Source organism: Drosophila elegans, unplaced genomic scaffold, assembly GCF_018152505.1.
Source record: "Drosophila elegans isolate 14027-0461.03 unplaced genomic scaffold, ASM1815250v1 contig_433, whole genome shotgun sequence".
NCBI lineage: Eukaryota > Metazoa > Arthropoda > Insecta > Diptera > Drosophilidae > Drosophila > Drosophila elegans.
In genome coordinates this window covers 1,330,841-1,342,713 of record NW_024545820.1, presented here as the reverse complement: position 1 = coordinate 1,342,713, position 11,873 = coordinate 1,330,841, and the positions used below count along the sequence as shown (strand labels likewise).

The following is an 11,873-nucleotide window of genomic DNA, read 5'->3' as shown; positions in this document are numbered from 1 at the left end:
TAGGTGTGACCACGTATTAAACTAAACTTACACTGCGTAGACATAACATGTTAAATCCCAAATCTTATTTATAGTTTCTGAAGTCTCGACGACTCGGTGTTCATGCGGACAGACAGACAGGCATGGCTAGATCGCCTCGGATTTTGATCCTGATTAAGAATGTACACACTTTATAGGGTCGGAGACTTTTACATAATTTTCAGGGAATACGATATACCCTTTTACTCTACGAGTAACGGATGAAAAAATCAAGCCGTTGATTGTTGATTCGGATTACTGCAGTAAAATTGATATTGTCGAAATATATATTTTTACATTTCGATGATATCAAACTGATAAGTTATGTATCACGCATAAAATGATACGGAATTTCATCAGAATGAGTATCATATCTAATAAATTTTTTTTTTCTGTGTGGATTAAGAAATATCATTAAATCTGGTTTCATTCCAGTTTAATCACGATTATATAATGCAATTTAATCAAATGTTTAAAACAGCTACAGGATTAAGATAAATTTGATAAAAATGAGTATAGCCCATATTTATGGTTGTGTCCACTGTGCATCATTTAAGCATACGTCCCATCAGATCACGTAGAAGATTATCCTAAAAAAAAACAAATAAAAAATTAATATATAATGAAACTAAAAATGTATACATTAAAAAAGTCATGTCAGCCTATAACATTTTGTTTGAACTTGTATAAACTTGTTACAAATTTGAGAAAACATAAGAGTATTAAACATTTTAAATATTTAATTTTTTGGAAATAAATTGAGAAATGTTTGTAGTTTTCTTAAGAGTTATGGCCAATAAATTATGTACCATAGACAAATAATAATTAATTTATTGAGTTTTGGTCGTTATGCACAAAAAATGGTTAAAAAATTATTATTTTTAAACATTTCTATTCAAGCGATAAATTGAAAAGTAAGAGTTATGAGCAAAAAATTGTGAAAAATAAAAAAAAATAATTATAAATTTATTGAATTTTGGCCGTTATGTGCAAAAAAAATGGTTCATAAATTGACATTTTCAGGTACTTGAGGCAAAAGACATATTATACTAATCAAAATTCACATAAATTTCTAAAAGACTTTCCCTTAAAATGTGAGGCAACTTTACTAAACAAATAATTCAGAAGCTTATGTTTTGTTGACCACTTTCATCGCTACTTTAAAAACTTCAATTCAAAACCCAAAAAATGTTACCTGATAAATGTTGCCCTATCTTATATTACTAAAATATTTTATCAACACTTATTTACATAAAAATTTTAATAACTAGACACAAATTTTTAACTTTTGTAGTATCATTCGTATTTTGACTATTATTTCTGTTTTATTTCTGCATAAAATTACAATAAGTTTATTTTTATAATTCAACTAGCTTGCAAAATTAAATCGATAATTCACTTCAGAAAAGTGTAATTGTTTTTTTAGTGGTGCCGTTGGAATCCAGGAGTACAAAAATGACACTCATTTGTTTTAAGCCACAAATTTTTTTTTTGTAATTGCCATTTTGCACATGTTGCAAGAAAATCATGATAAACTGTGAGAACTAAATTCAGCAGAACGAGCTGATTTACGAACTGAATTGAATTATAGAATAATTTAAAAATTTTTTTATTGGGTACCGCGGCTTTGAATATTGGGATAATCAATGGCAAAAAGTTTCTTTAAGTCGTTTCTCAAAAATATCGTGTGAATGCGTGTCATATTGAAACCTTGTCTTGTTTTCACTGCGTCCCAACTTAATTTTCACCACACCAGCGCCGATGGATGCCTATTTACTTTCATTCGCATGATATCATAAAATATGATAACCACTTAACCGAGAACAGTATATAAAAGAAGTTTGTATCCCGAGTTCTGTAACGTAGAAATTTTAAAAATGACGGAAAAAAAAGGTTTTCTTTAGCTATTTAATTGTAAGATTTTCTTAAGCTTTTAATAATAATAATAATTACTCAAATAAAAATATTATAGTGAAGAAAATTAAACTAATTTACGTAGTTTAACAAACAAAAAGAAATAAATCTGGATTGCTAAACTACATAAAAGATTACCACTACTAATTGCTTAATAACGTATATTTTAATTTCATTATTATGTGCCCTTGCCATAATGTATAAACATTATAGTTAAATGAATTTGCTACGTGAATTTGTCTTTAATATGGAAACCTACAACTACATTTTACTGAACTCAGCTGATGATTTCACGGTCGAAGAGTGCAAACACTTCTGTTACCGCCCCAGTACAGTAATTTGAAATTTAATTCTTATTATTTATTTTCTACAATATTATTATCGAATGAAAGAACGATACATTTTAACATCAATCGATGTGCATCCACGAGCCTCAAGAAGAGAGGAAGATTTTTTAAAGCTCTATATAATCCAGAATATATTTTAAATATAAATAAATTAACAATCGTTTCAACTAAAATACTGTTAGAAGCTTCGTTTTAATGGCCGGCTGTAACATTCTTTAAAAAATCTTACTATACGTGTATTGAACGACTAAGTTCCACGTGTGCAAGAGAAATTACTCTATAGTGAAAAAAAGAAAAAACAAGAAAGAAAGCAAACTTCGGCAAGCCGAAGTTCATATATTGCAAGAATTAAATGAAAACATCAAAATTATGATTTACTTACGTATATGTTGAAAAACATTAAAGCTATGGTGATTTGCAGCTCAATTACTAGATAGTTATTTTATATATTTTTATTATTTCTTTGGGAGCTATGTGATATAGTCGTCCGATTTTTATGACATTTAAACCGTAATTCTAAAATATTTAACCATTACTGTTACTATATCGAAGAATTACAAAAAAAAATTAAAAACAGCAAAGTTATAATTTTTTTATATTTTTTTTCCGATTGTTCCTATGGGAGCTATATGCTATAGTCGTCCGATTTTTATGAAATTTATAACGTAATTCTGAAATATTTAACCATTACTATATCTCGAAGAACTAACAAAAAAATTAAAAAACACGAAAGTAATAATTTGTATACCCTTGCAGAGGGTATTATAATTTCAGTCAGAAGTTTGCAACGCAGTGCAAGGAGACATTTCCGACCCTATAAAGTATATATATTCTTGATCAGCATCACTAGCAGAGTCGATCTAGCCATGTCCGTCTGTCCGTCCGTTTCTACGTCTAGTCTCTCAGTTTTAAAGCTATCTGCATGAAACTTTCCCGAAAGTTGTCTTTCTTTTGCAGGTAGTATATAAGTCGGAACGAGCCGGATCGGACGACTATAGCATATAGCTCCCATAGGAACAATCGGAAAAATTAATTAAAAAAAATTCAATCATTAACACATCCGCTAATGTTCTTATGTTACAGATGTGAGAGGAAAAGCGGGAAGCTGATCAAAAATATATCCAGCAAAAGTATGAAATACTTGCACAGCAATATGGGTTCAACCAGCGCTCAGCTATCAGCACGCCAAATACTTCCAGCAGACTTGCCACCCTTTAACGGAAATCCAGGCGAGTGGCCAGCCTTTATAAGCGCTTTTGAGAACAGCACCTCTGTGACTGGCTTCTCGAATGTGGAAAACATGTTATGCCTCCAAAGATGTCTGAAAGGAAAGGCGTGCGACCTAGTGAGAGACAAGCTTTTGTTGCCAACAATGGTCCCCGAGGTCATAAGCACATTAAAGATGTTTTTCGGCCGCCCTGATCAAATTTTGGATCGCCTAATCGACAAAGCAAGGAGAATATCCGTAAACTCACTGATTGACTACGCCCTGGCAGTTTGCAACATCTGCGCTACGATGGAAGCATGCAAACTCAACGCTCACGTCAACGACCCAATGCTTGTAAAGGAGTTAGTTGACAAGCTCCCAAATCAATATAAATTGACTTGGGCAATGCACCCAAAAGACGGATCTATTGGAAACGTAAAGGCTTTTGTGATTGGTTATACAAGATCGCCGAAGCAGCCTCCACCGTGGTTTCAACGCCGTATCAAAACCAAATAACGTACACACTCACACCAGCTACAACACCGGACGGCCCCAACACACCAACACACTTACGCGGCACTCTTGACCCAATATGTATGCAGTGGACTAATCAAACCACCAGAATGGACAGGAACTCTGTGCGCCTTAATATTCGAATCTCAGGAACAGACGACCAAAAATCATATTGGCTAAATAACGTCCACACAGTCAAAAATTTGGGCCTACCAAAACAAACTGTCAACGTAAGTGAGTTAACCGCCAAATACCCGCACCTAAATGGAATACCCTTAAAGTCTTATTCAAGTGCTGAACCAATGTTGACTCTGATACTCCAAGGACTCTTCGATAAATCGATGACGAAAAGGCCTACAAATATTAGATAGTACTTGCACAAAAATTGATAGCCAATATCAAGTTAGTCTCTTATGGCGTCACACCAACCCCATTTTACCAGAAAGCTATAATAGCGCAATGAAAAGATTGGACTGTCTGAAATCGAAAATATCCCGGGAACCTGATTTGTATGACAAGATTGAGGTACAGATTAACAATTTACTCGAGAAGGGTTACGCAGTCGAGATGTCTAGCGCCGAAATGACTATAAAGCATGAGCGCGTTTTGTACCTTCCGATATTTATCACTCACTACCCAAATAAACCAGAAAAAGTTAGGCTTGTATGGGATGCAGCAGCTAAATCTCACGGAAAGTCACTGAACGATTTCATGATAACGGGTCCTGACCTTTTGCATTCCCTCTCTGAAGTTTTAATGGCGTTCCGGAAAAATAGCATTTTGCGGTGACATTGCAGAAATGTTGTACCAAATTCGTATCGAGTAAGCAGATTCGCACGCTCAGCGATTTATATGGTTTAAAAAAGAAACCCGAGCTCCAAGGATATTTGCTATGAAAGCAATGACTTTCGGCATATCCTGCGCTCCATGCATTGCTCATTACGTGCGAGATAAGAACGCGAAGGAGTATAAACTGAAGAGTCCCCGAGCCTTTGAAGCTATTACTGAAGCACACTATGTCGACGACTACATAGACAGTCTGGCCGACGAAACAGAAGCAATCAAGGTTTCTTTAGAGGTTCGGGACATACACGCCGCAAAAGACTTCAATATACGAAATTGGGCATCTAACTCCCCCGAAGTTCTGAAGCATTTGTTGGGCGACTCGTTTACCCTACAACCGGCAAAGGAGCTCGGAGATGCAGAGAAAACCGAAAACTGATATGTTTAAATATTTTTTCAAATTAACACGAATGAAAAGAAACATCCTTTCCGAAGAAGCGATGCCAACCAAATGGAAGGCCCTACAAGTGTTGATGTCTATATTTGACCCATTGGGATTCTTATCCTGTTTCACCATAGGCCTAAAAATTCTGCTACAAGAAATTTCTTTTTCTACTTCGGTCGCGTGTAGACGTGTTTTCTTAACGCTCCGGAAAAAAAATAAGCCACTAAGTCGTAAACGTTCGAAAAAATTTATAAACGCGAGGTTTTGCGATTCGCGATGATAATTCGTATATCGTAAACCAAAGTTTTAGTTAATTAATTAATTAATATTACGCTCTATCAATAAATGAGTAAGAACGTGGATCAGCGCACTCAACGCCAAAAACAACAAGACGAAGCCCGTGAAAAAATTCAGAGAGAGCAAGACAAACGTCGTCTCTCTTTGGCCCGAAACAATGCTTATTTCTCGTTCACGAGTAATACTCTAGAACCGAAAGTGCAAGAAAGTGCAAGTTTACTGACCGCCGAAAACCAGAGAGCTAGTTCTTGCTCTCCCGCCCTGCTTTTCACCGCACAAACAACATGGAGTGAGCAATGCAAAACTCCAACCGAGCTTCTGCCACCTAGTGCAACAACAACAGCAACTACTACGTCAACTACAACGGTCTCTGTCGCCAACAATGCAATAACGACTCCACTCTCTCCTTCTGCAGCGGGTAAAGCAACAACACAACCAAGTGCAAAAATCGGGTTAAACGGCAAAAACAAAGCTACGGTAGAAAAAATTACAATTCCGCAAGCGGGTTCGGCCATGCAGACAGGCATGGATCGCTATATTAATATTTCCAAGCGCAAGCTAACCCCCCCAAAAAAATCTGACGGCAATATGCCCAAAATAAACCGTAACAACAAAGGCCCTGCAAATCTCGGGCCATTAAATAAAAAAAGATTTTCCATTCTGGCGGAGCCTGAAACAGAGTACGAAGAAATAGCCCCAAAGAAACTAAAGCCCCCACCTATCTTTATTCGGGAGAAGATCTCCAACGTCCTAGTCAATAAAATAGTTGAGCTTGTCGGGAAGGATAACTTTCATGTTATTCCGCTTATGAAAGGGAATACAAGCGAAACCAAACTTCAAACCAAAATCGAAGATGATTTCCGAGCAGTGTCGAAGTACCTAAACAATGCCAAAAAGAATTACTACACGTACCAGCTGAAAAGTTGCAAGGGCTTACAAGTTTTCCTCAAGGGTATAGAACCCGATGTGACCCCCTCTGAAATTATAGAGGCTTTAAAAGAAAACGGTTTTTGCGCTAAAAATGTTATGAACATTATGAACAAAAACAAGAAGCCGCAACCACTTTTCAAGGTCGAGCTGGAGCCAGACAGCAGAACTTTGAAAAAAACCGCAGTGCACCCGATCTACAAGTTGCAGTTCCTTCTGCACCGTAGGATCACAGTTGAAGAGCCGCACAAACGGAACGGGCCAGTGCAATGTACAAACTGCCAGGAATACGGACACACCACGGCTTACTGCACCCTCAGGTCAGTTTGTGTAGCTTGTGGAAACTGCCACGGCTCCGAACCCTGCCCTGCCAACAAGGAAGACTCTCTCACTAAAAAGTTTGTAAACTGCCAAGGAAACCACACAGCAAACTACAGAGTATATGAAAAGTCGGATGCAAAGAGCGACAACGGCACGCCAGAACATTTACATGAAATCACAAACGACACCCGAAGTTTTCTTCGCAAAAGCAGCCAGGTCATCATTTGGCCCTTCAATTACCACCAACAGCATTTCCTACGCCAGTGCTCTAAGATCAGGCACAGCTCACATAGAGTCGAAAACTGATAACATACAGCAGGCCATGGAACAGCCACAAAGTAACATGGAAACTATGATGATAACTTTGCAACTAAATATGATGGAATTTATGTCCTTCATGAAAACCACCATGCAAACTCTAATGCAAAACCAAAATATCTTGTTACATATGCTCGCAGCTCAGCAGTCCAAATAAATTATGCCTAGCCTCCGAATAACTCTGTGGAACGCCAACGGTGTTTCACGGCATAAGCCTGAAATAACTCAATTTCTGAACGAAAATCACATCGACGTTATGTTGCTGACAGAAACGCATCTCACCAGCAAATATAACTTTCAAATACGAGGATACGCGTTCTACGGCACCGATCATCCAGATGGTAAAGCACATGGCGGAGCCGGCATCTTAATAAGAGACCGTATTAAACACCACTTTCACCAACGTTTTGCAAAAAATTATCTGCAAGCTACATCAATAAAATTACAGTTGGGCACCAGCAACCTTGCCATTGCCGCTGTCTACTGCCCACCCCGCTTTACAATCTCAGAAGACCAATTCATGGACTTCTACAATTCACTTGGAGAGCGATTCATAGCAGCAAGTGACTACAACGCCAAGCACACACACTGGGGATCCCGCCTTGTTCCCCCAAAGGAAGGCAACTATGTAATGCACTCATCAAAACATGCAACAAACTGGACTACGTTTCACCAGGCAGTCCTACATACTGGCCAACAGATCCTAGAAAACTACCTGATTTAATTGATTTTGCTGTGACAAAAAATATTCCTCGCAATCTAATATCTGCAAAATCGCTTTTGGATCTATCATCGGACCACTCACCAGTGCTAATAACTCTTCTTCAAAGCCCGGAATTAATCGAGCACCCTTGCAGGCTGACGTCGCATCGAACCAACTGGCTGAAGTTTAAAAGTACGTAAGTTCCCACATCGAACTAAGTCCACAGCTCAACTTCAAGGAGGAAATCGACTGCTATGCCAAAGCACTGGAGTCTGTACTCGTCGCAGCAGCCAAAGTCTCTACAACGCAAGGGAGGAATGGGCACACACACCAACACAAAACTAACCTTGAAATCGAACACCTTCTTTTGGGGAAAAGACGTTTGAGGCGTGCTTGGCAAACCAGCAGATCGCCATCCTCAAAACATAGTCTTAAGGAAGCTGGTCGCAGACTTACCAGGGCTCTAAGGCACGAAGAAGAAAAAGCACAACGCCAGTACATTGAGAAACTTTGACCCACCAGCACCAAGCATCCCCTGTGGAGGGCCCACCCAAATCTAAGTGCGCCGGCCGAAACAGTAATTCCCGTAAGAGACTCTTCAGGCAGCTGGGCCAGAAGCGACAAAGACAGAGCCTGTACATTTGCTTTACACCTTCGAAATGTTTTTCAGCCAAACCCTGCAAATAATTCATTCACACTACCGTCGCCGTCAATTCGAGGTGGAACTGAGACGGCGCCAATTCTGTTCCAAACAAACGAAGTTGCAAAAGTCATCAGCGAGCAACTAAAAACAAAAAAGGCCCCAGGCGGTGATCTAATAACTCCTAAGATGCTAATTGAACTCCCAAACTGCGCAGTTAAGGCAATTTGTAAACTATTTAACGGGATTGCACGACTTGGCTACTTCCCAAAAAAATTGAAAAAATTGGTAATCATAATGATCCCAAAGCAAGGAAAAGATCACACAATACCAGCCTCATATAGACCGATAAGTTTACTTTCGTGTCTGTCAAAATTGCTCGAAAAATGCCTTTTGACACGCATAATCCCATATCTGAAAGAGCACAACATTATTCCGGCGCATCAATTTGGCTTTCGAGAAAGCCATGGAACAATAGAGCAAGTTAACAGATTAACAACAGAAATACGAACTGCATTCGAGTCTCGGGAATACTGCAGTGCGGTATTCCATGACGTTGCGCAGGCTTTCGACCGAGTCTGGCTCGATGGCCTTATGCATAAAATCAGAACGTTACTACCGGAAAACACTCACAGGATACTTGAATCGTACCTTTACAACAGAGCCTTCGCCGTGAGATGCAACACTACAATATCCGACGATTACACGATAGAGGCTGGAGTTCCTCAAGGTAGCGCCCTTGGTCCAACTCTATTTCTCCTTTACACCGCAGATATTCCCACGAACGAGCGGCTAACTACTTCTACATTCGCAGACGATACCGCGATCTTAAGTCGTTCCAAATGCCCAATTCAGGCAACAGCTGATCATCTCGTGGTAGTGGAGAGGTGATTATCAGACTGGCGTATAAAAATAAATGCGCAAAAGTGTAAACACATAACGTTTACTCTTAACGGACAAACGTGTCCCCCGCTAACTCTGAATAACACGCCACTTCCACAAGCTAACGATGTTACGTACCTTGGCGTGCACCTTGACAGAAGACTTACATGGCGGGGACATATCGAAGCTAAGAAAATTCATCTAAAACTAAAATCCAATAACCTCCATTGGCTCATAAACGCTCGCTCCCCCCTCTGCCTGGACTTCAAGGTTCTGCTCTACAATTCAACGCTTAAGCCAGTCTGGACTTACGGCTCCCAATTGTGGGGAAACGCGAGCAGCAGTAACATCGACATTATCCAGCGAGCACAATCAAAAATCCTGAGAACTATCACTGGGGCACCTTGGTATGTTCGGAACGACAACATCCACAGAGATCTTGGCATTCTACCCGTAAAAGATGAAATTTCAAAACAAAAGGCGTCCTACCACACCAAGCTAACTTCTCGCCAGGGGCCTAGCCAGGGTTTCCAACCGGACCCGATTGCAACGAAATGACCTTCCAGCTCAGCAATAGTTATTAGAGCCCTTTCATCCCGCGTCAGTCAACTTGACTGTCAGATATAGCTTTTTAATTTAAGATTTTATATACTTATTGTAAGTCTCATTTCAGAGAAGATTCAATAAATAAAATGCATATATAATAAAAAAAAAAAAAAGAAATTTGGCGCACAGGAATAGGATGGGACGATGTCTTACCGGCACCTCAGCTTTTATAGAAAAATGGAAGGGCTTGCTTTCCCAAACCGCAACAGTTCATGTCCCACGACATTACTCGCCATTACTCCATATCGCAGACTTCACCGAACTACACACCTTTGTGGATGCCAGCGAGTTCGGATATGCAGCCGTCTGCTATTTTCGAATAGGAAAAGGAGATGACATCACTATATCATTGGTCGCAGCAAAAAGCAAAGTCGCCGCTTTCCATACCAAATTTTTACGGCTTTGTCATGCACCGTGTTGGAGAAAACATGGAGACTACGAATGCCAGTCAATGGCATTGGGTTCCAACGAAGCTAAATGTAGCAGATATGGCCACGAAATTCACATCCAAGCCCAATCCTGAAGAATGGGTAAATGGGCCACACTTTCTCCGACAGTCAAGGGACCAATGGCCCAAACAATCTGATGTATGCACCTTTCCAAATGTTAAATGTGACGAGATCCAAAGAACTGTATTGCTAATGAGAAGGACCAGCGTAAAAGCGATACCGTTAAACGTTGAGTGTTAACTTACCAGCCCTAGAGGTAGGCGTGCTGTACGCTGTTAAAATTGATGGGCCTGTAGTCCTTTGGTGAGCAGTTGCTTATCTTCCCAGTCTTGTGGTATATATACTTTATAACATTTGGGGAATATATCCCAGAAGAACACATTCCTTAAAAATCATGAACAACCAGAAACCGAGTTGCTGACTTGTAGGGCTTGACCGACTTTATAGTTCACAATACAAATATACTTGCAACAAATAGGCTTCACCATATAAAATGTATGTTGAAAAGTGTTAAAGGTTATTTTTAAAATTTATAAAATACACATTTTATATGCAAAAAGTTTGTTGGGTCGATTTTACCCACAACACGGCATTAAGGCTATTAAAACCCAGGACCATTACTTTAACGCTGAAAAAAGAGGATCTAAGAATTAAATACTAGACCCCATTAAAAATAAATATTTATAATGTTTTTAAACAAAAAAAAAAATGTTAGGAAAGTAATGCTTAAAAGCAATCGAAAGTTCTCAACGAATTTGTCTCAAAACTATTTTCTCTTAATATTTTTTTTTCTTTGTTAAATTTTTTATAAATAAGGTTTCTCCAAAATCGAAAAAGTTAAACAAAAACGGAAATTGAAAGAGCCCAAACATTGCGGTTTATATGCTCGATGAACATTTATATCGAAAACTCATCTTTTAGGATGAAGTTTTATTTACAAGCATTTTCTATTACGGAAGATACTTCTAGAATAAGAACCGCATGGATGAACTGTCTTCTTTTTTTTTTTTAATTGCTCTGCTATTTATTTGTTGAAAATTTTCCTATTGGATACAAACAACAAGTGTATCAAATCTTATGGTAATAACCTAACTAACAGTCGTTTGACTGAGTTATGGGGCCCTGAGAATTATTGCTGGGTTGGGAGGTCGTAGTGGTGTAGGCGAGTTCTGCTGGAAACCCGGGTCAAGCCTCTTGCGAGATGGTTTGGGTGCACAGAGAGTGTTTCATTGTAGGTCGCTTTTTGTTTGTCTATTTTATCTGACTGGCTTTTAGTTTTAAATGTAGTTTCTTGCATTGATGTGTCTTGTCCATGTTAGTCGTCTATCTAGGTGAACGCCGAGATATGTTACTTCGTTGGCTTGGGGACTCTGCGTATTATTCAAAGATTTTTGCCTGTTCAGAATAAACGTAATGTGTTTGCATTTTTGTTAATTTATTTTAATACGACAGTCAGCTATCCACATCTCTACTACGATGACGTGATTCGCTAGTTGACATGTT

At 38.7% G+C, this 11,873-nt stretch overlaps 1 protein-coding gene across 1 annotated transcript in view; it reads right to left on the bottom strand.

Annotated features, from left to right (window-relative positions):
• Positions 1–437: 437 nt before the first annotated feature.
• Positions 438–11,873, bottom strand: part of LOC108149592 (troponin C, isoallergen Bla g 6.0201) — a 77,094-nt gene continuing 65,658 nt past the window's right edge. Inside the window, exon 6 of the mRNA XM_041708923.1 lies at positions 438–608. Coding sequence (XP_041564857.1) covers positions 604–608 — 5 coding nt within the window. The 3' untranslated portion in view covers positions 438–603. The remainder of the gene's footprint in view (positions 609–11,873) is intronic.